The sequence below is a fragment of the Galleria mellonella genome, unplaced genomic scaffold, assembly GCF_026898425.1.
Source record: "Galleria mellonella isolate WM207_F2 unplaced genomic scaffold, CSIRO_AGI_GalMel_v1 utg172, whole genome shotgun sequence".
Taxonomy (NCBI): domain Eukaryota; kingdom Metazoa; phylum Arthropoda; class Insecta; order Lepidoptera; family Pyralidae; genus Galleria; species Galleria mellonella.
The window spans coordinates 3,357,120-3,385,115 of record NW_026442015.1 but is presented as its reverse complement, the minus strand read 5'-3'; the positions used below and the strand labels follow the sequence as shown (position 1 = coordinate 3,385,115).

Sequence of the window (27,996 nt, the reverse complement as noted above, 5' to 3'; positions counted from 1 at the left end):
ATATTTACAATATTGAGCCAAAATATTATTAGTAATTTATATATATATATATATATATATATATATATATATATATATATATATATCCTGCTAGCTTTTTATCCGCTATTTTGTCCGCGTAGATTTCAGAGATATGAAAATTTCAAGATGAAACACACCTCATTTTAAGTTAGGAAACGACCTTTACAGTCAGGAACACGACTGTAAAGGCTGTAAGCATTATGTATATTATACTCACATAAAATTATATTAGTAAAATACTATTACTAATATAATATATATTTATAATAATATTACAGCATAAGTCCATTTAGAGTTTTAGAGAATCATAAACCGAGTTTCCGTTACAGATTCTTCATCCAAATCGCGTCAGATTGCGAGAGTGTGGACCAAACGTCGCACAACCTGTCATTCATCAGCGATGCCAACGTTGTTGCTCTTCACCGCCTCCTCTGGAATCACCAGGAGCGTATAGGGGACTATTTGTCCTGTAGTCGCGACCACAAGGCCGTCGGGCGACGTCCCTTCGACAAGGTAATTTGTTAATTATTTTACATGCATTAAGATGAATGAATGAAATGGTTTTTAAGTATGAGATTGAGCAATTTTAAAAAAAGATAAGGGTTAAGTATTTTGTAATGCAATTTTTATAATTTTTTTTCTCTCGCATATAACGCATCGTAACATTTTTCTTAACCCCCACTCCCCCTCCCTAACAGTTACGTAACACTTAAGTGATCATTACTACCTAGAAATCATAACATTAACGAATACTTACAATGAAAACTAAATAAAAATGACGTACAATACAGTGGACAGATTCCCCGTAAAATACGAAAAGGGTTGCCAATTTGAGAGATCTTAATTCCTTAGTTATTTGAATAAATAAAAAAAAACAATGTTGCGTAACACGTTGTTTGAACCCTCCTCCCGCCCCTGTAACGAATCGTAACGTTTTACAAGATTATTGTTTTAACCCCAAATTGCGTTACGTAATACTTAAACGCCCTCAAACAATTGAACATTATAATTTTTTTCTGATTGACTATTAGTGATTGGTTAAGCCGTCATGGCGTTAAGGGGTAACAAAAATACAAACTCAAGTTCACTTTTATAATATTAATATAGATTAATTTTCGTATTATTTCACAAGATGGCGACGCTGCTTGCTTATTTGGGACCACCGGAGCACAAACCCGTGGAATCGTAAGTACCAAAATTTATAGACATTGCAATGCAACTTTTAATATATAACATATATATTCGTATCGTCTGTCGTCGATTGAGATAGGCAGAAATAATAGAACGCCAAATATAAACAAAATTCAAACAGCCCTTGTTTATCGCTCCTCCAAACGCTCATCGGTTACGAGTACTTTTAATTTGGCCATTCTTCAGTGCGTCGCCTTTTTGGTACGTTATACATTCGTCTAGGGCACCCCCTGACGATTCCATTCATTTGTGATCCATAAATGTCTTTCATAATTCTTCTCTCATAAATCCTCTCCAAATGGTCAAACCAACGCAAGATTTATTTAATGGTCTTTATCACTACATCATCTTTCAGTTTACACTCATTCGTGTTTCAACTGTGAAGCAGTTGTGTTTGCATGGCTGTGTTTCGGTTTGAAGAGTGTGATATGGCGTAAATTTACAGGGTACAGAGGAATAACACCTGGGTCCTTAGGAATGGCAACGCATGGGGGGTATCATGGGCGAAACAGTATACTCTGTTATGTCCATGGTACTGCTCATGTCTATAGGCGACGGTTACCACTTTCCATCAGGTGGGCCGTCAGCTTGTTTGCCATTCTAAGTTGTATAAAACAACATATAAAACACACTGCCCTCTAATTGCTGGTCTATGCTTTAATTAAATAATTATGTAATTTTCTTATGAGCTGTCGTTTTCATGATTATTAAAAGTCATTCGTACTACAGTACTTCAGGTCTCCTGTTCTCCTCATACGCCCGCTGGTCCTCAATAGACATGTCGTCGACCAACTTTGAGGAGTTCATAGTGAAACACAACATGCACGAGAAGGAGGAGTTCAAGAGCATAAAGAGCTTGAACATCTTCTACCAGGCTGGCACCAGCAAGATCGGGAACCCGGTGTTCTACTTCATATCCAGAAGATATAAGTGAGTTAATAGATTTCGACTTTATATGATAAATTTGGTAATGCAGTAATTTAACACACAGCCAAACATTCCAATGATATGTTTATGTAAAAATTGGGGATTAAAGAAGACTTCTGGATGAAGTCGAAACAATTGTCGGAAACGACTAAAATACAGTGAGTTCATTTATCTCCCGTTTTTACATAGACATTGAATAAAAATTGACATAACCTTTATAAAGAATAATATGTTTGTGTTCATAAGTATGTCTATTTATATTAGTTTAAATGTTTAATGTTTTAAAAAAATATTTATGTATAATATTTACAAGAAAAAGTATTTCTACGTGATGCTCAGTTTCCTAAACACAATTTAGTTTGTAACTAGATGGCGCTGTGTATTATGTACTGTATGTGTGTACTTACGTAGTACATATACCATACTGTAGGTTAAAGCTAAATAGTATAATAGGAGAGAGCGAGAGAGAATATATATTATACAAGAAGATCAGCAATCTACGTGTTGCTAGTTCAATTATTTTTATATAACAAATGTGGCAAACAAGCACACTGCCCGTCTAATAGTATAATAAAATAATTCAATAAAGGGTAAGACAAATCCTTATCGGAATAAGTGATTGAAATGTTTAGAAATCTCTTAACCGTAAAATAAATTTTTACATATTATAAAGTTAATAATTACTGATACCAAGTCATTGTCCAATCACAAAATTGTATTTTAATTTGTTTAATATATTTTATACTGCTAATAATAAGTAATAGATAAAATATGTAATTGCAATTTTCCCCAGGATCGGCGAGGTGAACGCTGATCTGCTAATCTACCACGTCATCCTAACGCTGAAGCCGTTCTGTCAGCAACCTTTCGAGCTGATTGTGGACTTTACGCACACCAACTCTGATAATAGGTTCAGGTTAGTTGGATATCTCATATGCTGGCTGCATAGTCAAACATGAGTTGAACACAACAAATGGAACAAGAGAAAATTCTAACATATATAGACACGTAAAAATATTAATTATATTGGGGCAGAGCCAGTAGAAGTTACATAAGTATTCCCATACATAAATATATACATATTATGCCCTTTCTAAGGATTATGAATCTTGTGTAATAATAATAAAATCTATTCTAGGTTAGAGTAATGAGTAACGGTTATTTGTGTTTTACAGGACCGACTTTCTTCAGAAATGGTTCACAGTGTTGCCAGAAGTAGCATACATAAATATTCACGCGTGTTATATCTATAATTGCAACAGTTGGGTGCGCGAATACACCAAGTTCCATGAGGCAATACTTGCACCGCTTAGGGTAAGTTTTTATTTTTCGTAAGGATATTTAAAAAAAATATATACTCATTAGTTGTAAATACTTTACTGAATTAGGTGTTATTTTGTTTAAGTTCATATTTCATCCATACTAACCGTTAATTACTCTCTGCCGAACGTAGGCCTCCTCTTGAGAGGGGTGTTGTCAGTTCTTACCATGCTTGACAGGCGGGTTATCAACCGTACTTAGGCATTAGTGATGTTTTAACAGAGATGCTGCTATCTGTCTCTCAACCATTAAATTCTCTTTGTCGCCTCTTACGACACCTACGGGAAAGGAAGGGGAGTAAGTTCATATGCTTAAAATAAAAAATAAAATAGTAGTTAAATGTTGCCAGTCGCACACATACTGATGGTAGCTGAATTAAATAAAACAATAATAATTAACTTATAATTCATTACTGGTGATAGACTTATGCTCAGAATAATAAACAAGTGACTCATTTAATAATTTTGAAGTTAACAGTAGGATTGAGCGTGTTTTTTACGGAGTCAACTTTTAATAAATTGCTCCAGATTAGTAGGGAGATACATATCCTTAAGATTAAAATTTAAGGATTCGCACATTAAGAAGATAGGATGATGATTTCTCCTTCGTTCTGAGAGATGGTTCTTCAATAGTAATAACGTACTTATTTATAAATTTATATACTATTTTTCTAAGGCTGCTTGCTACTAGGGCTTATTCTTTTTGCTTGACTTAGTAGTCGACTACACAATTAAATTTATTGTAACATGGTAACATTACGTTCAAATGTTTATTTGTTTATTCATATAACAAAACTGTAGTCCATTATGAAGATAAAGTCGATACGCAATATATTTAAATTTCATCCCAATCAAGTCGTTTTCGATGTTTTATTACTTTCCTCATTTTTAGGGTAATCGCAAACTAATATTCATAGACAACCACAGTCGGCTCAGCGAGTACGTAGAAAGTGAACAACAGAAGTTACCAGGCGCAACCTTAGCGTTGGAGGAAGACTTGAAAGTATTCAATAATGCATTGAAGTTGTCGCATAAGGACACAAAAGTTGCTATTAAGGTATGCATGTATTTTAAATATAGAATGAGATTTCTATTAAACTCTTATAACTATACAAAAGCTATCGTACTATTTCTGTAAATTCGCTCTTTTAACCTCCCAATAACAGCCAACACATGACTTTAGTTACCAAAGGTCATAACACATGAAGATTTATTCTTCTATATAGAATATATGAAGAATCGTTAGCCAGTTATACTTGTCAGTACCGACTTTCCTCCTTGGTGGTGAGAGTGGATTTTTTTTTTTCACCTGTCTCTACCATTATGTGTCCAGTAGGTTTAAATGAAACAAATATGGCACCTTTTCCTACCGATATTTTTTTTTTGTAATAAAAAGTACACTTTGTTAGAAATTTATTAAACAAAGGTATTCGTTCGATATCACAACGCAAGAAGTAACCAGTAATACATCCTTTAAAGTCTTGCGAAATACCGTTTTCATCACAGCGTACCATCATTCACTAATTGGATCATTGATATATTTGCCATATTCGTAAGTATAAAAACACTTAAATTTTCGCAGGTGGGACCTACAGCTCTTCAAATAACGTCTGTGGAGAAGACAAAGGTGTTAGGTTTGCCGGTGTTACTCAACGATGTTTATTACGCTTCAGAAATTGATGAGGTATGCATAAATACTAATACCGTCGTATACAAAATCGTATTGAGTTAATTTTTTACATACGAGTATTTACAAAACATAGTTTTACTTCATTATGACGTAAACATAGTTTCGATTTTCAAAATGGCCGTCAACACAAAATGGTGAATAGTATATATTTTATTAGCCATTTTAATATAGGTATCGAATGTAAGCTCCTGAAGATTAGATAACGATAAAATAAATTACATCATTTGATGAAAGAAGCTTGTTTTAAAAATGTTTTTAAACAGACTTGTTACGGTTTGTCATACTGTGATTAAGGTTATTAGGTAAACAAAAAAGATAGTCTTTTATGGGTCAGTTAGTCGCAACTTAAGAACTTTTAATATTGAAGGTTTTTTGTGTTTACCTGCAGGTGTGCCTCGTGGACGACAACCAGTTCTCGCTGTCCATCATCAATGAGGGTACTCCGCTCAGTTTTATACACAACGACTGCGACAATATCGTCCAGTCCATAATACACATACGCAACCGGTGGGAGCTCAGCCAACCGGTCAGTATTTTTTTTAATGGGTGATAATGGAATGATAACCTCACCCGCGCTATCGGTATACACCGGCGGGGCACCAGTGAAGGATGATAGGTGAGGATGAAGCAGGTCAGTTAGCCCATCGTGACAAATTCAACAAGAATTGTTCACGATGGTTTCCAAGGGGAACCACGTGGGGGTCGACCTAATAAGGCATATTGCTAGCAATGGGGCTGTCAAACTCCATTGCTAACAATAACTTTCCCCTCACCGGTCAGTATTAACCTATTTATATTTACAGAATGGAAGAGACAGGTTGGCCGAAACAAAAACAGCTGATTCAGATGAATGGTCTGAATCAGATGGGAGATTATTTTCCTACCGGAAATATACTACAGCCATATAAATAACGATTCTTAGTTTTGGCGCCGCGCAATGTATTTGAAATTTACGATCCGTACGACGCGTGATACCTACATCGCGCGGTCAATGGCACTTTTTCATTGGTAGCTTTCATACCTTTGTGATGTTGACCTTATACAGCTGGTTCCGCGCGTCGCAGTAGGATATTAATACGCATGTTACATTGCTTTTTTTTTGGTATTTTATAGTATTTTACAATAAAATATTATTATTAGTAATATTTTAATAGTTAATAATAATGTTTTATAGATATAATACAATATTATTATTATGATAGATTGATAGATTAGATTACATAATTATTTCGAAAAAAAAAATACAGGAAAAATGATTAAAATTTTCTGGAAAGAATTGCCACTGGTTTTCAGTTCAGAATAATGATCTGAATACATTGTTTCAGTTGTTGCCAATCTGTCCTTTACCCACTATATTTAAAAGAGGATGCTAATTGACTGACTTGTACAATTACTTATAGGACTCGGTAACAGTTCACCAGAAGATTAGACCCAAAGACGTGCCAGGGACGCTGCTCAACATGGCGCTGCTGAATCTGGGGTCCTGCGATCCTAACTTGAGGACGGCAGCGTACAACCAGCTGTGCGCCCTCACCGCCACCTTCCACCTGAAAATCGAGGGCCAGCTGTTGGAGACGTCAGGTCAGTGATCATTGATTACAACTAATAATCATAATTAAAAAAAAATGGCAACACTTGATATCTTCAATATTGATATATTTTTATGCAAATAGGGTATCATAAGCGACACAGTTATGCCTATGGTACTGATCCTGTTTATAGGCGATAGTTACCTTATCTATCAGATGTGTTGTTAGCTTTTTGACATTCTCTTATATCATAGAATGTAAGAATAGTAAGTCGATTGCTTGGGTACCTCTGTCCCATTCGTGTTTCTACCGTGAAGCAGTTGTGTTTGCATGGCTGTGTTTCGGTTTGAAGGGTGAGATATGGCGTGTATTTACAGGGTACAGAGGAATAACATCTGAGTCCTCAGGAATGGCAACGCATGGGGGGTATCATGGGCGAAACAGTACACTCTGTTATGTCCATGGTACTGCACATGTCTATAGGCGACGGTTACCACTTTCCATCAAGTGGCCGTCAGCTTGTTTGCTATTCTAAGTTGTATAAAAAAAAAGTAAATATAATGGAGCGAATAAATAATTAATGTAACACTGACATACTGAAATAACAAACAAATAATGTAAATAAAATTTGTATTAAGGACCGAACATGTCACGCCATACGTAGACATGTAGGTACTTATGGTTTTTATACGTAACACCATGTATTTCATGTTTCAAGTGAATAATAAATAATAAAAAGTATTTTTTTATATTTGAAAGATCGCTAAAAAGAACAAATGTGCATATCAGATACTTCAAGTGTATGGATCGTAACGTATGGAAGCGAGACAGCATGATAGACACGATTGATAATTATGAGATAAGAGCAAGAGAGACGGACTATGCTATTGAAGTCGCCTCACTCCTACTTACAATAATTTTTTTTTTTCAGGGCTGTGCATACCATCCAACAACACGATATTCATAAAATCCGTTAGTGAGAAACTGGCGCACAATGAGCCACATCTCACGTTAGAATTTCTCGAGGAATGTATACAGGTATTTTTTACCAGATAAATAAACTAGTTCCCTTAGATTATATAGATAGAGCTTCAAAAACGGGTTAACTTTTTTTTTATTAATGTTCTATATACTTACGAACACAATGTATTTTGATGTATCTATACTTAATTATTTAACAAACAAAATGAGTTTTTACGCAAAAAAAAAGTAGAATTTATAAGACAAAATAAATATAGAAATTATAAAGGAATTAGTCCTAACTCTTAAACGCAAAATTGTATGAAAAAGGTGAATCGCTTTTCTCGAAGCATTTGTATGGAGACACTCTATCTCTAATATGCAACTTACTGAGGGTTTTTTGGTAGATGAAAATGGAATGGTAACCCCGCCTGCGCTAACGGAATACGCTGGCAGGGCACCAGTGAAGGGTGATAGATGAGAATGAAAACAGGCCAGTTAGCCCATCATGATGAATTCATCTGGAATTAATCATGATAGTTTCCAGGGGGAATTGCGAGGAGGTCGATCTGGTTGGATATATTGCTAGCAATGGGATTCTCAGTCTTCATTACTAACAATCCCTTTCCCCCCACTTACTGAGGGTTATATTTTTCACTCGTATTGTAAACTACTGTCCTAACTATATTAATAAACAATACTGTACATATTACATACTCTGTAGATTCCGGCATAGAATAGGCCACCACTTTCTGTCCCGTGGATCTCGTAAGAGGCAACTAAGAGAGCTTATGGTCGAGGGATAGGCAACAAAAGCCAAACTGCGATAGCCAACCCGACAGCCTAGCGTGGTAACTACTGGCAAAACCCCCCTTATGGGGATGCCTTCAGCAGTGGACAATTATATTACACAGCGCCATTCAGTCCCAAACTAAGCAGAGCTATAGGTACTAGACAACTGATAAAAATACTTAAATGCTTTTTTTTATAAATACATACATTTTATTATTTCAGCCGTTAACAGTCCACTGCTGAACATAAGCTTTCCCTATAAGGGGGGTTTTGCCAATAGTTGCTACGCTTGGCAGTCGGATTGGCAACCGCAGTTAGGCTTTTACAAATGTTTTAAGAGGGCGCTGCTGCCCTTGCTATCCCTCCCTTAGTCGATTCTTAAGACACCCACGGGAAAAGAAGGGGTGGCTTATTCTATGCTGGGACCACATACATACACATATAAAAAATACGCAAACCAATACAAACAGTTATGAATATAAATGTTTATATTGTGAATCGATCGAACATCAGAAAGCAAAGCGATGTAAAGCCGCTAGACTACCAAGGTCGTATTATCTAGTGATGGGAACCCGGGATCTTAATAACAACTAATGATTTCAGGGATTCCGGGGCTCCACGATAGAGCTGAAACATTTATGTTTAGAATACATGACGCCGTGGCTCGCTAATTTAGTCAGGTAAGCACTATATTATCTCTATTTTCGTGACAGATCACTTACAGAATCGGCAGATTGAACAGTGCTAACGTCTCTGTCTTTGTGATTACAATTCACTTATTATAAGTGCAGCGGTGTCACTATAATTAGTTAAATATTTAATTGAATTTGAAATAGTCTAAAGAGGTAGTTAGAGATATGCATGGCATGATAATATCAGTACCGGAAAAAAAGATACAAATTCTAAAAAAGACATAACTATATCAAAAAAAGTAAATATAAAGTATATAAACAAAAAAAAACATAAATAAATAAATGAATAAAATAATATAAAAAATAAACAACAAATATAATAAACTAACATCAGATAATATCAAATAATACTCGTATACGCACTCAAAAATCAAAATTAAAATAACTTACCATATATATACACCGCTGTGCGTTGTATTCCAATAGCGATGCACTTTGGCTCCCAAATAACAGGATCTCAGCAGATCCTGAAGAAAAAAAAATCAGTACCGCTCCAATATCTATATATTGGGTTCCTCTGGACATTGATGGACTATAAAAAAGTCCTATTTTGACATCACCCACACCCATATATATGTATATAAATTACGATCAAGTTCTTCATTTCGATAATATTATATAACCAAAATTTAATACTGAGTCAATATATAGATGTTATTACTACAATTATATTGATACACCACAATTGCTCACAACTTAGGTTACATGTATATTTTTATAACTAATAATGCAACTTTTAAAATATTATAAGTCTAGTGTTATTTAATTCATTATAATTGTTACTTCATTTTTTCGCACTGTATAACTATAATATGTTAAAGTAAATGCTGTGAATACCAATAATAGGCATGTGCATTAATATTGTATTGTATTTAATGTTTGTTATACCTATATGTTATAATGCAATATGCTGTTGGTGTTCCTTTAAATAAATAAATAAATATATATTACACACACCTAGTTATAGATATTTGTCAACTTTTGAACGAAACAATCGATATGGCCGCCATAAAATCCAATAATTTTAATAATTTTTCAATGTTTATCATAATCAGTTAATAATAATAATCTATATTGAACTATTTACTATTGGCCAGATTCTGCAAACCATCAGACGAGTCTCGACGCCAGAAACAAGTGGCGCAGATCCTGGAGAAACTCATCACGTTGACCATAGAGGAGACGGAAATGTATCCATCGGTGCAAGCCAAGATATGGGGTTCCATAGGTCAGGTGCCCGAACTAATCGACATGGTTCTGGACAGCTTCATCCAGAGGAGTGTCAATTCTGGTGAATATAGTGTTTTTATACATTATATAAAGTCGTCTGTGTCGACAAAAGCATGCAGCTTTTGTCTCATTCACCTACTTATTCTAGTATCTACCAAGTAAATTATAATACGATATTATCGACAACGCGCGCGTGACGTCTCTGGTGTTACAGGCGTTTACAGGCTACGGTAGCCCCGTTTACCATCAAACGAGCCGTATGCTTGCTTGCCACCATAGCACTATAAAAAAATATCATATTAAAACATATACAATTGCCATCTACGTTACGTGAAAAGGAACACTCGAAATTTTATATAAAACAATGGCTCACTCTACATGCCCTAAATAAGGAAAAATTGTCTGAAAGATGAAGATATTCGTCTTGATTCTGAGGGGCTTTTTCTCTAAATTTAGTATATTAAGTTGATAGTTTCAAGAAATTACTGTTTTATAGACTATTATAAACTAAATTTATTACAGTTTCTATTTAAATATATTAGAAATCTAGTTTATATTGATTTTAAGCATAAAGTTCGCTGTATTAGGAAATCGAAATTTTAATTTCAGAAATTGCCTCTTATAATCAACTGCTCTGTTAATTTATGTTAACGAGTCATTTTTACAGCTTTGGATACCTAGAACATTTGTTTATTTAAAGGTCTGGGATCACCAATGATCGAAATCATGGCCGACACTGCTGTGGCACTCGCCTCGGCTAACGTGCAGCTCGTTTCCAAGAAGGTTATAGGACGAATGTGCAGGGTAAGTTATTATAATTACTAAGTACATATTAATGCAGTTTCTACTAGTAATAGGTGTGTCCAGATTTCACATCGTTCACTACTGCTCTTCTCATGTACATTTGTGGCATGTAGATTAGTTTCTGTATTTATTCACTGAGTGTGTTTTTAAGATACTATAAATGTTTATTTGGATAACTACAAGGATAGTAGAAGGCTTAAAAAGACATGGATGAACTGCATGAAAAATGATATGACCAGAATGGAAGTCAATGCGGAAATGATTATGAATAATATGAATGGAAGTGGAAAACGTGTTACGCCAACTCCAAAAAATTTGATAAATATAGTAGTAAAAAAATATTAGTAGGAAGATGAGGATGTAAATTTTTATATAAATAAATTATGCTTATGTTAAAACCATACCAATAAGATTTTTCTCGAGCTATATCTATGTCAATTTTCATTAATTTCATCCATTTTTTATAAAAAAAAAAAATACTTCTAACGAGTTTTTCGGATGTCTTTAGTACTCAATATTCCATACAGATGTATAGATCATCTATCAATACTATAAAAATACTTAGTACAAGATGTAGAAATGGGTAATTTCCGGCACAGAGGCGAAGTAAACTGAATGTATTTGTTGTCCAACAGGCCCTATCCAAACTGCCCAATAATATCCTGGGTCCCGTTACCCCGGCCACTGTGAGTTCACGCTTTTATTTTCATTTTATTTTGCTACACATATAAACACTTATATTTAATTTTGCCTAATTTGTTTTTTATCCTTTTCTTTATTCGATTTATTTTTATTTTGAATTGGATTAAACTAATTGGCCAGCACTCATCCAAAATTCCAAATTCCATTACCTATATTGATTAAACTATATGCTTAAGATAGTAGTAGTATTTATGAATGAAATAAAGTCATTATCCGAATTTATTACCAAAATGTAAATAATAATTTTCATTAATTTTTTAAAAAATTTCTACTTAAGATCTATTAACTTTTCTGTAGAGTCGTTGCCATTAAGAGTTGAATTTGATATATACTTTTCGACTTTATAGTGTGACGATAAGGTTCAAGTTTCATAAGCCTAAGTCTTCTATTAAAAAAAAAAATTGAAAATAAAAAAAATTATGTTATTACATTGTATATACTAAACTTGAACATTATCTATAATGGCTACAGCTATTTGTTTAGAGTTTTAAACAATATCGGATAATGACAGATTCTGTATTATAATTTACTATCGTATTATCTGTTATACTTCTTGAGAGTGTATTTAAAATTTTAAAATACCTCATATCTTCCGTTTTTTTTTCTTAAAAACGTTAAATGTAACTTGTTTTAGTTATTAAGGAGTGTTTTCTTTTTCTTTCGAGCTGAACTCTTGAAAGAAAGTGACACACTAATAGTTAAAAAAATCACGATGTGTATTTTTAAATGATATATTTTTAAAGTTTGTGTGTTATAGGTGGTCGATAAAACATGCCACTCGCCGACAGCAATGCTGGAACAGCATATGATGTGGGACGACATAGCTATACTAGCCAGATATTTGGTAAGTGAATTCAATATGGGTGCATTTGCATGTATCCATAACTTCTCTAGTTGATTGAGTGCAGTAAGAGAGCTGGGATCAGAAAGAATGTAAAGAAGACTAAGCTTTTAATAATCTCAAGACATCTCAATATTAACTCAACCATTAGGGTATCAGGTCTGCCACTTGTACAAGTGCATAAACACATACATGTTTAGCCATGCACGCATGGCTTACTGAGGACTGGAATAGTGAATAAATATTACGCGTTCTAAATTCAAATACTTCGTTGTTTTGTCTCGATCAAAATTATTGTATTTTGCAAACTAAATGCTCCCCGTGCCTCCTATTTGTTGAGCCGTTAAAACGTGTTGTCTCTCGTGTGCAGTTGATGCTGTCGTTCAACAACTGCCTGGACGTGGCACGCCACCTGCCGTACCTGTTCCACACGGTCACCTTCCTCGTGTGCTCCGGCACGGTGTCCATGCGCGCCGCCACTCACGGACTCGTTATCAACATCATACACTCGTTGTGTACGTGCAACACGCCCAGCTTCTCCGGTCAGTTTCCGCTCACTCACATTCGTTCACTCACTTGACACAGTGTCCATGTGTATCGCTATATTAAAAAAATATACATTAATAATTTCTTTTATATACAGAGGAGACACAGCGAGTGCTAATGTTGTCTCTTGACGAATTTGCACTCCCTAAGTTCTACCAGATGTTCGGCATTTCGAAAGTGAAGTCGGCCGCTGTCACCGCCTTCCGGAGCGCTTATAACCGACACACGAGCGATTGGTGAGTTATAGTCAAAATCATCCTTATTCAAATAGACTTGTTTACAAGTACTTTTAAATCGCTATTTCTTTTTTAATCTACTGCTGATTTCGAAAAGTTGTTATCTGTTGAGAAGAGCCCGCAAGAAACTCGACAGTTGCTCTTTTAAATCTCTATTAATATTATATGTATTTAAATGTACTAAATCTAAAATTACATGGTCGTTAAAAACCCGTGCATGATCGACTAACACTTATTTAATTATTTATTTAATAAACAGATGTAAAATGTGTTGATATAATTGACTACTGAGGGAGTTAAGAGTCTACAAAACAAGCTGTTAAACGCAGACCTCGCACGGGTCCGAAATTGTCGATTACGAACAGCATAGCAGATTAGCGACTGCGGTAGTGAGACGAGCATTGTCATCAGGTACTCGGAGCACTCGTACGCGGCGTGCACGGAATCTTCATCAGGCAGCGGCGTGGGGTCGGGCGCGGGTGTAGGTTCAGCCCTGGCGCCGCCAGCCGGGCCCTCCAACCCACCCACTACACCCGCCCCCCTCTCTGCGACACACACCGACCGCGAGCGGCTGCCGCTGCAGTCGCTTGAGACCATCACCGACGCGCTGCTCGAGATCATGGAAGCGTGTATGCAGGACATACCCGACTGCGATTGGCTCTGTACCTGGTTAGTTCATCACCTTAGAACTTAAAAATAACCTTATTTAAATAATGTATGAATAATATGAATGTACCCTGTGTGTAGTATTAAATGTGTATTGTTATTCGATCCTTTCTTATTTTTTAATAATTTAATGATTCTTTACATATTTAATTTGAATAAACTTAATGCTTTAACAATAAGACCACCTTTTGTACTTTATAAGTGAAATATATATATATATATATATATATATATATATATATATATATATATATATATATATATATATATATATATATATATATATCTTTTTATTAGTCTTTAAGAAGTGCAATCATCATGATAAATATAGTTTATTTATTTATAAATTATATTATATTATAAATAAACTATATTTATCACAATGATAACTCATAACCTCATAAGAATTTATTATGAAAATAGGTGTTCCACAAGGGTCGAAACTCGGTCCCTTCATATTTTTTGTATATTTATACTTTGTTTTGTTATTTACTACTACATCTTATAATATTTTGTCTGCAGGACCTCCTTGGCGAAGAGTTTTGCCTTTTGTTTCAACCCAGCACTTCAACCTCGAGCGCTCATCGTGTTTGGCTGTATAAGTTAGTTTATTTTTCATAAAATCTATTACCAAGTCTGCTTGGTCTTTATACAATAATATCAATATATGATTACTCTATCAATATAAAATTAGCATAAAATATATTATTTAAATGTATTTTTTAAATACAATTTGACTTTTCTTCTGTAAACACTCAAGATGTGGAATAAATTCCTGATAAGATTTTTTCTGGAGACTACGATAGAAAATGAAACGCTTTCTTCAAGGCAGGGAATATGCACTCGATACCTTATTAAATGTATGCTCTTTAATTATCAGGTAAGAATGTAACAGACGATGATATGAAGCAACTCCTAAGGATATTGGTCAAAGCGCTAGAATCTTTCAACGATCTTGCCCTTTTAGAAGCTTTGATTATGTGCCTGACGAGATTACAGCCACTTTTGCACCCGGTGAGTCATTATATTGTTAAAGTTTTTAAAGATTCTTTGACTTCTTTTTTTCTATTAGTAGTCTCTATATGTTGCTATACATTACTCACCCCTAATCTGTGGAGAAAAAATCACAAAAACTATTTTATTCTATATTTACTCGTAGAAAAAATTATTATGTGTATTACGAAGTGGTGGACTGCGACGAAAGTGGTAAAATGATGTAGATACGGATTTTAATGAATATTTTACTAAAAAAAATAAATGTACTTGACAACCTATACTGGAGATGTAATTGGTACTTTTGCTCTTAAGTTTAATTTTCTGTTTATTGTAATAAATTATGTATATATTGATTTATATGACTAATGAAGAGTAAATCTCTCATATCGTTAATAATTTGCACGCCGACATAGAGGCAGAATGTATATGGGAAATGTAAACCTCTTTCATCTAAAACGACTTACATTCTAGCAAAATAAAATCATTTCATTTCATTTAGCAGAGAAAATTGTATTAACAGTGTGCAAGGAACAGACAGTGTCAAAAAATATAAAATTGAAATTACAAATAAGAACATTCTAAAAGTAAATATGTATAAAAAAAGTATAATAATATATCTAAAGAGTTTGCATCGGCCTGTTGTCAGTAATGTGAGTAAAAAGAAGTGTAAGAATATCAACGACAGATTGTCATGGTTGTTAATTCATCCCATGTTCGTTCACAGGAATCCCCAATCCACAAGGCGTTGTTCTGGGTGGCGCTGTCGGTGCTGCAGCTGGACGAGCCCACGCTGTACGCGGCGGGGCTCGCGCTAATGGAACAGAACCTGCACACGCTCGACTCGCAGGGACAGTTCGACCACAAGGTCACTGGAGCTCATTGCTTCTTTATAATGTTACCAGTAATCCGATCAGTCCGATTGGATCACGGGTACTTGTAGCGATATTAAGTATATATATATATATATATATAAACAACTTGGAATAGTAAACAACTTGACGGTCCATTTAGTGTAAAGTGGTTAATTACAACAATAACTATGAACATACACTGTGACGCCCATGGTTTCACCTCATGCGTAAATTTGTTAGTGTGTAACCTGTCCTCTTCGTGTCTACAGGCGACGGTTACCACTTTTCATCAGGTGAGATATAAGCTTTTATTCTCTTATATTCTCTTCACTTCTCCCCATTTAAGGACGCAATAGAAAAATAATAGGCATTCCCATACTCTTTGTCATATTATATATTAATCTATTACTCTTAAGGTTGTCTTAAAAAGATTTTTTTCATTAATAAGACCACCTTACTGTACCTTATACAACTGTATCGTTAAATTTATTAATTGTCTTGCTTATTCCCTATATTGTATAATGCAGTTACAGTAACTCATTCATTCATATTATAATTTTCTGTTTATTATATAAAATGTTTACAGTCCATAGAGCAAGTGATGATGGAGACCCGAGAACCGTTGGAGTGGCATTTCAAACAGTTGGACCATGCAGTGGGACTAAGGTAAGTGCATCTAACAAATACCAGAGGGAGACTTTGTACAAAAGTCGTTTGCTTGGGTTTGTGGTTTTCATGGCTGTGTTTCGTTTTCAAGGGTAGGATATGGCAGTGAATTTACAGGGTATAGAGGCATAACACAGTCCTCAGGAATGGCAACGCATAATGAGTATCATGGACAAAACAGTATAATACTCTTTTATGTCCATGATAATGTTTAAGTGGGCCGTCAGCTTGTTTGCCATTCTAAGTTGCATAAAAAAGAAATAACAAACATGTTTGGATTTTTATTAGTTTATCAAATTTTACTGACTGAACGTGTTTGGGTGAAATTTGGTATGCATACAGATCATGTACTGGATGGAATATAATGTCACATTTTGTATTCTTATTAATATTATAAATATGAAAGTGAATTTGTTGCTTTTTTGCCTTATAGCACTTTTACAGATCAACCAATAGCTACTAAATATGATATACTATTTGGGATGCAAAAGGATTTGGGCTACGTTTTATCCCAGCCAATGAATATATTTGGTCAAACGGACGAAGTCACGGGTAAAAGCTAGTATTATAAATATAACGGGAGTTTGATTAAATGTAGTCTTTTTTTATTGAATAATAATAAAATAATAATCCCGCCTGCCTCTCCAACGGTATATGCTGGGGAGGCACCAGTAAATTATGGTAGGTGAGAATGAAAAGGCAGGTCAGTTAGCCCATCGTTATGAATTCTTCTAGGAAAGAATACGATGACATACACATACTACTTGAGATTATAAAGGACTTAGATGGCCTTGGTCAGTCAATATATTTTGTGAACGAGGTAGTAGGTAAAGATTAGCATAACATAATTAGATGAAAACGTGCTTACAAAAAATAAAAAAAATAAAAACAAAAATTATGTGTCAACTAACAGTGCTAATGGTTTCAGCTTCCGGTCTAACTTCCACTTCGCACTGGTAGGCCACCTGATCAAGGGCTACCGTCACCCACAAGCGGCTACGGTATCGCGAACGTGCCGCGTACTAGCTGCCCTGCTGGCCATCGCCGCGCCCGACCGCGACAAGTTCCAGCTCACCAGGGACACCGTCGCCTACCTCACGGGTCAGCACGCTATTGTTTTTTCTTTTTATTGAGTGAAAATGGCATCGTAACTCCCTCTGCGCTATCGGTATACTCTGGCGCGGTACCAGTGAGAGGCAATAAGTGAAGATGAAAAGGCCAGTTCAGTTAGCCCATCGTGACGTATTCAACGATAAATTAGTCACGACAGTTTCCATGGGGAACCGGGTGGAGGTCCACCTGATAGGGTAGTAACAATGCCTTTCCCTCGCATGACACTGTTAGTGTGATAGTGTTAACCTCTACAATCGAGAGTTTTTTGGCCACTTTCGTTATACACTGAGTCCTTTGACCTGACTCACCGGTCGATACTGTATGTGCCCTCCAAAGTAATGAAATAGATAATTCATAAGTTTAAGTTGAGATTTAATTTTTGAAACCATAGATTATAGTCAAACACTGTCCAACTGAGCTATCATTAACGCAACACAAACTAGTACCCTTACGACAATAACATATAAGATGGTTCTCAAGCATGTATAATCTTTAGTCGCCCTACAAGCTACGCAAGTCAATAAAGCGAGAGACGTACCTGTTTTTTTTTATACAACTTGAAATGGAAAACAAGTTGACGGCCCACCTGATTGAAAGGGGGAAAGGATTGTTAGTAATGGAGACTAAGAATCCCATTGCTAGCAATATACCCAACCAGGTTAACCTCCACGCGGTTTCCCCTGGAAACTATCATGATTAATTCCTGATGAATTTATCATGATGGGCTAACTGGTCTGTTTTCATTCTCATCAATCACCCTTCACTGGTGCTCCGCCAGCATATCCCATTAGCGCAAGCGGGGTTACTATTCCATTTTCACCCATCAAAAAAAATCCACCTGATTGAAAGTGCTAACCGTCGCCTGAACAGTACCATGGACATAACAGAGTATACTGTGTCGTACATGATACCCTTCATGCGTTGCCATAACTGAGTACTAAGATGTGTAAATGTATATTCCTATTAAATTTACTACTGTAATCTTTTGGAGGAAACAATAAAGAGTATATCTCAATCTATCTATCTATGACAGAGGCTTTTAACGTTAGATTGTCTCTGTCTACAACATCTGATAGAAAGTTATCTGTTAACATATTATTAATGTCCCGTGTGGTTCCAGCATAGAATAAGCCACCCCTTCCTTTCCTGTGGGTGTCGTAAGAGGGTAAGGGCAGTAGCATCTCTCTTAAAACGTCTCCGAAGCCTAACTGCGGTTGCCAATCCGTCTGCCAAGCATGGCAACTACTGGCAAAACCCCACAAAAGGAAGATTTATGTTCAGCAGTGGACAGTTAAAGGCCGATATGATGATAAATGTTTTATATCAGATTGGCTCATTCGCTCTCCATACGCTTTCTTCGCCTATATTTTCATAATATTTACTTTCAGCCCTGGTGTGCGTGAGTGAAGAGGTGCGGTCACGCTGCCACGTGAAGCACTCCCTGCCCAAGTGGTTGCCGGACAATTGTGACCACTACTGTCCTACCGCTGAACATCATCAGGTAATCATCCTCCTGCTTTATAAATTTAAGAGATCATTATTAAGTAGTAGCCAAGTCGCCCTGGCCGGGGAGGAATGGGGTTGTTAGAGTAAACAATATGCATTTACATTTCATTAAAATTGATTGAGCATTAAGATTAGCGTGAATGAAAATCACGGCGTGGAATTTTTATGTATCTTTTTCACTTCTTTAACCCTTAAAAGCCTAATTTTTTAAATCAAATTAAAAATATATAAGTATATACTATGTTTACTAATGGGGAAAATAGTAAAAAAAATCAAAACGATATTTTTGTATATTTATTTTGAAAAAACTTTTGGTAACATGTAAACAGCCAAATATTATAATAAAATCGATTGTAGGCGCCTAATGCGATTTATAACCCCGGTATCAAATTTGAAACTTCAGGTATTTAAGGGTTAATACCGCATTTGAGTATTTTGACACTCCCCTATGGTTGACTGGGAGAGAATGCTTTTAACATTATGTTCGCCGTGTAAACATATGTGTACTAATGAATAAATAAATAAAACTTCTTTGAAAGTCTTGACTGACAAACAATGGACCACCTAAATTGATAAAATCTTTATTATTTTGAAAATCCTGACTATTAGACAATGTACAGCCTATATTAGTAATTCTTTTTTACTTCTTTGAAAGTTCCGACTGACAATGTACAACCTAAATTAATAAAAATTTTTTACTTTGAAAATCCTGACTGACAGACAATATACAGCCTAAATTAGTAATTCCCTTCTAATCTAGATGAGCACTAAAAAGGAATTTCCTGGCATCATTGCTTCCTCAATGGTATAAAAAAATCCCAAAATATAAATAAATATGGGCTTTACACATCGTGCACCATCTATATGTAAACGATACTACGGTAACAAAATAATATGAAAATTACTTCTCTGCTTTCATTTTTCATATAGTGATCTTGTAATCGCGCGCTTTATAATAAAAGTGCAAGTATTGTATCTCAATAAACTTATTTCAGATTGTCACACCTGTACCATTAAATATGTATATTGACTTTCAGTCATCGATGTTGATCCAGCCGTCATCGTCCCACTCAGTCTGCCAGAGTCGCCGCCAAAAGTCTTGGGACATACTCGACCAGGCGGCCATATCGTCTGCACACGGAGGTAAGATTAAAGAAAAAAAATAGTCGACCAACGAATACTTCAACACCGCAAATAGTATTATGATAATTCGTTCTAGTGACCATTATTAATTTACTAGCTTTTGCCCCCGACATTATCCACGTGACCGGGATAAAAATAGCCTGTAACCTTCTTCGTCCCATATAGTACATGTGCACTAAATTTCATAGTGATTAGTTAATCCGTAAAAGCGCTATAAAGTAACAAACAAACTCACTTTCATATTTTTAGTATTAGTAAGGATTATAATTTATAATATTCCTTAAGTAGAACAGTATATTTTTTACCCTTTACATTATAGAAACACCAAAATCATAATACTTTGTTTTAATATCAGCTATTTGTTTTAGGTAAATCTCCCACACTACAGCAGTCTAATAGTGGGGGTCACAGCCCTCATTTAATCAACATGCCGCATCAGGTAACACCGTTAAACATTATTATAAATATACTTAAAATATATAACCATTGCAATGTGATCAGTTGTCAGTGTTTAGTCATGTAGGCCTAGACAAGGTGCAATTGACTCTTAACTATTCTCTTTCTATAATCGGTAACGCTTTGGCCGTAAATGTGACTTAAAATTAAGCTCCTTCATTTGTGAACGTTATAAATATATATTATGTATATTTATATAGATAGAAAGAGATATATTTCGATGTCAAATTTCAATTTAAACCTTATAATTAATTTTGAAAACATGATGAATGGATAAATGTATTATTTCTTTATTTAATTACAGAAAGATTAAATTTTATTATATTATTTGTATTGTTTATGAGCTATTTACGTTACCAGAAGTATAAGAAAAATCTAGGTCTATTGCAAAGTTGACCTTTTGTTATTTCTTATAACCCATAAATTCAACCTATCTATAAAAAATTAGGTACGATTAAGCCGAAGCGTTAATTGTAGAAATAGAAGCGTTTGCCACTTGTCTACAGGCGAAGGAATGGCAATAATTTAAGTTGTAAGTCTGCTGTGGGAAAGTTCTAGGAGCGTTACTTATTTTATATCATCCCTAGATGAAATTCATGATGATAAAACGTAACAATAAGTATGCTGAGTGCACTGAGAAAAACATGAGTTTAAGAATTCGATTATTGTATTTAAAAAAAAATATTTAAATTTCTGCATTTAAAATTAAAGACCGCGGAATACGTGTGTAGCTATCTACGTTCTACAGAATATGTGCGTAGTCGAATAGATACGTTTTGCAGAATGTACGCGTAACCAAATTGCATTTGCATTCTACGAAACGTGTGCGCAACTGACTACATTACGTGGAATTAGCGTAAAATTAATTACATTCCGCGACGAGTTCGTGTATACAATCCAATTGTGTAAAATGTTATTTGAAAATTTTCTCATTACAATTATATATTTATTTTTTATGCTTGAATTGAACTAATAGACAAGCAGTAGGTCTACAGTGGTCACAAGATGGTAGACTTTTTTCGAAGATACTTTATTTTCATGTTCATATCATTAGGGGCAGCACAGTATTCTTTTTTATGTCCACGGTACTGTTCATGTCTTTAGGCGATTATTATCACTAACCATCAGATGATCCGTCTGTTTGTTTCTTATTCTAAGTTACATAAAAAAATATTTATATTCTTATTGAGAACATTCTGAGTATTTATTATATTATTTTTGGAAATTAGTTTGTTTATTTTAATTAATAGCAAGAGTTCGTGTAGGTTATAACTATACCAGATATAGGAAGCAACAATGTTTTGCTAATACTGCCTTTTTACCTTATATATCTCAAATTATGACGTAATATAATATTATTTATGTACCTTTTCTCCAAAATATTATATTTTATTTGTTTATAGAAATGACATGTATTTTATTTAAATTTGTAAAATTTGAACTTTGATGAAATATAGCAACCTCTGACCTAGTAGACAATTCATAAACCCCATAAAAGTCCATCGCATGAGAGTTGACGTTGACATAGGACACTGTGATGTTTATGTCCAAGGAACGGTTACTTCCCATAATTTCTAGAATTTTCCATCAACTGAACCATAATATTGTTTACCATTCCTGGTAGTAAAAAATTAGATAAAAAAAAATTACCTATGTATCTTTCCCACGCAGACATAATAATTGGCTTTTAGCAACTAATTTATAATAAGCTTGTGTAAGGTTGAGGAATCGTGTCATCCATGGTCCTGTCTTCTGGTCATTGTCATCGTTTATAGTTAGTTTGTAATTAGATAATATGTTTTCATTCTATTATTATTATTACAGGATATGAGGAAAGTCACTGCGACCCTTCAGTTCAGTCCTTAATACCGATTTATATTGGAAAAAAGTCATTTTCATACTTTTTTTCTTTAAAATAATATTTAAAATCCCTGTTTACCGCTAGTCATATGCCCGGTGATACGATCTATATCTAATTTGTAGCCAAATTATACGATATGGCTAACGTGTCTGAAATACCGTTCAAAATGGTCCTTCCCCGGGTTTCTGCTTTGATTTTGAGGTTGCAGTGATTTTTCTAAAATCCTGTATATGGAGGGTGGAATGTTAAATATTGACTCGATTAGTTATATCGAATATTGCTCGGTTTCTTGATAATATCAACAAATTAAATCAGATTTACGTAAACACTAGATGGCAGCACATGTGAATTTTAACTGTAGCTTTACTCTTTGAAAATATTGTGATTATTGAAAATTTTTCATATATTTTATCTTACCTACGATTATTATTATTATATACTACGAGTAAATAACAATATGAACTGTTATTTTTTTAATATAGCCGTTATTTTAAACGTTATATAAATAATGAACGTTATCGAAATTCCACCCGCCATACATAAAAAAACTATATAATCTCTTATCTTCCAGTATATCTAGGACACAAATTATAACCATTCTATTATATCACATGTGTTTTTTCACGCAACTTGTTTGGACTTGGTTCATTGATATCGTTTGTATGCATTGAATAACGTTCATGTCACCCCGCTGCTGTTTACGTTTATATTCGTTGTTGTTAATTTAACGTTTTCGTTAACTGTTATTCTTCAATACAAACATGTTTAACAAATTTTAATGGCACTGTGTATTCGTTTTTATGAATAACTGTTGTCCCCTATATCTGTGTTATTAATAATATCGTAACAAATGCATTCCTACTCTGTATAATATGTCTATCCTATTTCAATAAGTATTTGTATTATTTATTTAATAAAAATAATATTTTTTTTTCTTTCAACGAATATATTGCGTAAATAAATAAATAACGAATGATTTCTGGTTATAACTGTTATAACGGTTATAACGTGAAACAAACGTTCCGACTGATACGCTTGTGCATCGCTTGAAACTATAGACATCAGCTAGAATGCTTTTCAAAACTCAAAGGTCTTTCTCTGTTCCCACATCGAAAGACACCATTGGACCGCCAAGGGTAATTATTAATTAATCGGTGAAGGGATATTTTCAAATTAAGAATAACTTATGAATAAGGCCAGGAAACTTATCAGCCAGCTATAAATAGCTATCTATTTGTGGACTTTATTGATCGCCTTATTTATTGGCGTGTTGTAATATAGATTATGAATTTTAAAACTGCAAAATGCTCAATATATTATATAACTTTGTAAAGTATATATAAACTATTCATGTCTATAGGTGATACTTGCCTTATCTCCTATATAGACCGTCAGCTTATAATACTTATATATAAAAAAAAATATTGAACTAATAGTACTTTCTGTTGAAACTATCAAATGAAACCATAATGTATCACAGTAGGTTTTTATTCATATTTTTAAAGCAAGAAACCCTATTACGTAGCCTTCTATGCTACAATTTTTCTTATAATATTTTTATAAAATTATAATTAGTTCTATCGCCTTACAATTATTTTATTTATTTATTTAAAAAAAAAGGTGTCAACGTAGAATTTATTTTATCTGCGTATCGATATATGGATAGTACTAATGTTGGCCCTTAGAAACCCTGTTGAACCATTAGAGTTTGACCCTAAGGAACCTGCATGGTTTAACAGACCTAAAAAACCCTTTTAGTTTCAAGCCCAAATAGTTTTTATTTATAGTCCTTGCAAGATTCAATTTACGTATACTAGTGTTTTATGTTTATATAAATAAGGACTATTTTGGCTTGTATAAAGAAGATTATAAATTTTGAGCAATAAAGTTCATTAAAACACTGCAAAACATGCACTGTGCACACGAAACACGCAACCATATGAAATTGTACCTTTCGCACTAAGGAATAACGACTAAGTCTATTTATCAACCCGACATGAAACTATGCAATTGATTTTTTATTTTAAATGTATGAACCCACTTTCTTATAATGTAAATTATTGTTTATTTTTTTTTTAATTTTATCAATAAAATAAGTTTTTTGCGCAAAAAATTAGTTATCATTTACTTTTAAGACATACAAGTGTGTGTAGTGAATAGTCAAATACAACTAACACAGTAACATATAAACGCACACACAAAAATGCTTACAATATTAGTTATTATTAGATAGTAAAATAAAAAAAAAATATTAAAAATAAAAGCTTTAATATAGACAAGAAAATAAATAGATGCTTCTAAGTGTCTCGGTGGCAGTTTTTTATCCACTTTCTATTTTATTCCCTTATATCATTGTGTTGGTGAGATCTCAATGCATTTGTATAATTTGGCCCACTTAATGAACTCGAGTTTAGTATATTTTCGTCTTAATTTATGACATGACATAAAAAATTTTTGTTGAATAATAACTATCGCAAGTCATACTTTATTGTAGTTATTTAAGACGTGTGTAAAGCCGACATAAATAATTACAATAAAAAAAAAATATATTAATACTCCATGCATTATAGCATGACGCTGGTGACAAGTTATTAAATCTATAAAAAAATACTGAAACGTAACTTAAACAGTGACTAATAGATTGAATTTAGTATTTTTTCTAAATGTTATATATCAACCGCATCATGCTACAACGTACTGACTATTATTGTTTATTTTAAATAATTAACAAAAAAAAAAATGCGTCCACGAGATCTCGCCAAGTTCCCGCCAGTGTGCCGTCGTTCTTCCCAAATATAATAGTACATGATTGTAATGTGGACACAATGGTACAGGACAGCGAAGGGCGTGCGCACAGCATGCAACACGGCGCCACGGGGGAGGCGGCCAGGGCTGAGCAGGGCGGTGATACTGATAGCGGTCTCGATGTAGGTATCCTAACATTTTCCCGGATTTACTATTTTTTCTCGAACACCTGGATGTTTTTTTTAAATGTATGTTAATGTAATGGTAACCCCGCCTGTGATAACGGTATACGCTGTCGAGGCACCGGTGAAGGATGATAGGTGAGAATGAAATGACAGGTCAATTAGCCCGTCGTGATGAATTCACTTGGAATTGAACACGATGTTTTTCAGGGGAAACCGTGATGAGGTCGACCTGACAGGTGTATTGCTAGCAATGGGACTACTTATCAATATTATTAACAATCCCCTCTCTCAAATGCATGTGTTATACAAATAAAGACTGTTTCTTGCCGGTTCTTCTCAGCAAATAACATTTTGAACCTAGCGATATAATCATGAAGAGTGGTTTAAAAGAACTTGTCTATTCAAATATTATTTATATTTCTATTTTAAAAAATAATAAATTCTGTTGTGCATATTATTACTCAGCGACATCTAGTCCCTAACTAAGCTCGTACTATGGGTACTAGACTACTTTAAGACAGATTTGCTTTAATACTTTTTGTAAATATATAATTTTTTTACATATAGAGAAAACTAAGACCGATACAATTAGACTTTCTCCTAAATCATAATGATGAAATGAAAACATTTTTGGTGTCAATTCCTTTTAGAAATATCAACGTCCAGAAGAAAGAGGTTCTCAATGAGTCTATATTTTTTTTCAGGTGGTAGAAGACGACGGCCGGATTTCGCCGAGCAGCACGGACGATGTCAACGAGCGGCCGCCGTCCACGAAGTCAGGTGACAGTGACTACCCGGACACGTCTACTAAGGTTTGTTGTGACACGTGTGTGTTAAATAATTAAATTTATACTGAGCTTTGTACTTACAAATATTTCAAACAAATTCATTTTTAAAACACATATGTACTTCGTGCTTTTTTGTATATATATTAAAAAAAAAGAAAAAAAAAGTATAACGTATATGTTAGAGCAAGATAGAAAATTATGATATTCACTTACACTATATAAGCTCGAAGCTGATTTTTTGACAAAAAAAAACTATTTATTTTTCCGTTTTGAAGTAGAATTAATTTTTAGTAAATGAAGTTAGTCAGAGTGAAGTGTACTGCATCTAGATTTATCATATATTCCGGAAATAAAACTGTCACATTTACAATTTACGCACACTAGTGTAACTGTTTTCATGTCTCGTTTTTGTGATTACATTGCCAGTCCGTCAGTGTTACTTAGGTTATACTTTGTCTATGATACATAAACTATATGGTGAGAAAAAAACAGGTAATAAATCAAATTAATTCCTTCTATGTATGTTGGTCTATATGATCCCGAAATAACAATCAATTTCTTTACACCAACTGTTTTATTACGACCACTATGTATGTTACGCGTAGTACAAATATTAGCTACAGTGACAGACAGTGGTCTTGCGTATAATTGATTTGGATGCGCTCTATCGTGCTGCGCTTGCATCTGGGAGCAGGTCGGCCGTTCACCCCGCGCGCTGCCGTACCCTTGGGTCGCCTGGACCGGTTTTTCGGTAGTGATGGGCATTGCATTTAGTGATGCACCACACTTCCTATCAAAGCAACTACTCAATCAAAGCAAAACCCTCCAAGGGAGAGGACTATATTCAACAGTAGGCGGTTAACTACTGATATGAATAAATGAATAAATATAGTACTAAATCAATAAGTTGATATTCACTGATTCATCTACAGCAAGCGTCAACAGATAAAGACACGAGCAGCCCAGAGAGCAACAGCTTGCTGGACCCATCGGTGCTGTCTGATTCCACCACGCAAGCCCTGGTGCTGACCGTACTCGCCACGCTCGTCAAATATACCACCGGTGAGAAATTCTAAATGTTTCTTGGATCCTTCAAACGTACTATTAAGAAACAAGTAATAAGCCGATATAGTGCAGCCAACTGTTGAGAGTAGAATACTCTCATTTTCAGGATTGACAGAATTCATGTAGCAGTGTTTGTGCAAAGGACCTAACTCAGCATATGTCGCAGTTTCAAATCTGAAGCTACGACACTGATTTTCAGTAGGCCCTAAATACGTAACTCACGGACACATGTGTGCAAGAGATGTTATGTATAAATATATAAGAATAATATATAAAACAGTCATGTACTATAATTGTCCCTGTGTTGACCCAGGAAGCTTTGACCACATATCGTGCTATTGCATATACAGCATAGTACATAATTGAGTTATTTAATCCAAAAAATAAACACCGACTTTAGTAATTATAAAACCAGTTACTTTTATTTAAAAATTAAACTAATGAACCGGGTCTGAAAAAAAATGTCAGTCTAAAA

The 27,996-nt window shown here is 34.4% G+C and overlaps 1 protein-coding gene across 6 annotated transcripts in view; it reads left to right on the top strand.

Annotated features, from left to right (window-relative positions):
- Nucleotides 1–27,996, top strand: part of LOC113514447 (neurofibromin) — a 58,293-nt gene that overhangs the window by 24,392 nt on the left and 5,905 nt on the right. For 3 of the 6 annotated variants that reach the window (XM_052893060.1, XM_052893059.1, XM_052893058.1), the window contains 30 exons: nt 351–534; nt 1,154–1,206; nt 1,942–2,142; nt 2,933–3,055; nt 3,315–3,453; nt 4,351–4,515; nt 5,041–5,142; nt 5,537–5,674; nt 6,549–6,729; nt 7,609–7,715; nt 9,033–9,109; nt 10,219–10,412; nt 11,052–11,155; nt 11,791–11,841; nt 12,615–12,701; nt 13,069–13,240; nt 13,342–13,480; nt 13,892–14,149; nt 14,669–14,748; nt 15,027–15,160; nt 15,867–16,007; nt 16,580–16,659; nt 17,588–17,760; nt 19,161–19,273; nt 20,316–20,421; nt 20,790–20,860; nt 23,797–23,874; nt 25,573–25,665; nt 26,373–26,480; nt 27,389–27,518. In XM_052893060.1, coding sequence (XP_052749020.1) covers nt 351–534; nt 1,154–1,206; nt 1,942–2,142; nt 2,933–3,055; nt 3,315–3,453; nt 4,351–4,515; nt 5,041–5,142; nt 5,537–5,674; nt 6,549–6,729; nt 7,609–7,715; nt 9,033–9,109; nt 10,219–10,412; nt 11,052–11,155; nt 11,791–11,841; nt 12,615–12,701; nt 13,069–13,240; nt 13,342–13,480; nt 13,892–14,149; nt 14,669–14,748; nt 15,027–15,160; nt 15,867–16,007; nt 16,580–16,659; nt 17,588–17,760; nt 19,161–19,273; nt 20,316–20,421; nt 20,790–20,860; nt 23,797–23,874; nt 25,573–25,665; nt 26,373–26,480; nt 27,389–27,518 — 3,782 coding nt within the window. The remainder of the gene's footprint in view (nt 1–350; nt 535–1,153; nt 1,207–1,941; nt 2,143–2,932; nt 3,056–3,314; nt 3,454–4,350; nt 4,516–5,040; nt 5,143–5,536; nt 5,675–6,548; nt 6,730–7,608; nt 7,716–9,032; nt 9,110–10,218; nt 10,413–11,051; nt 11,156–11,790; nt 11,842–12,614; nt 12,702–13,068; nt 13,241–13,341; nt 13,481–13,891; nt 14,150–14,668; nt 14,749–15,026; nt 15,161–15,866; nt 16,008–16,579; nt 16,660–17,587; nt 17,761–19,160; nt 19,274–20,315; nt 20,422–20,789; nt 20,861–23,796; nt 23,875–25,572; nt 25,666–26,372; nt 26,481–27,388; nt 27,519–27,996) is intronic. The other 3 variants (XM_052893063.1, XM_052893062.1, XM_052893061.1) reach the window with 2 other exon arrangements.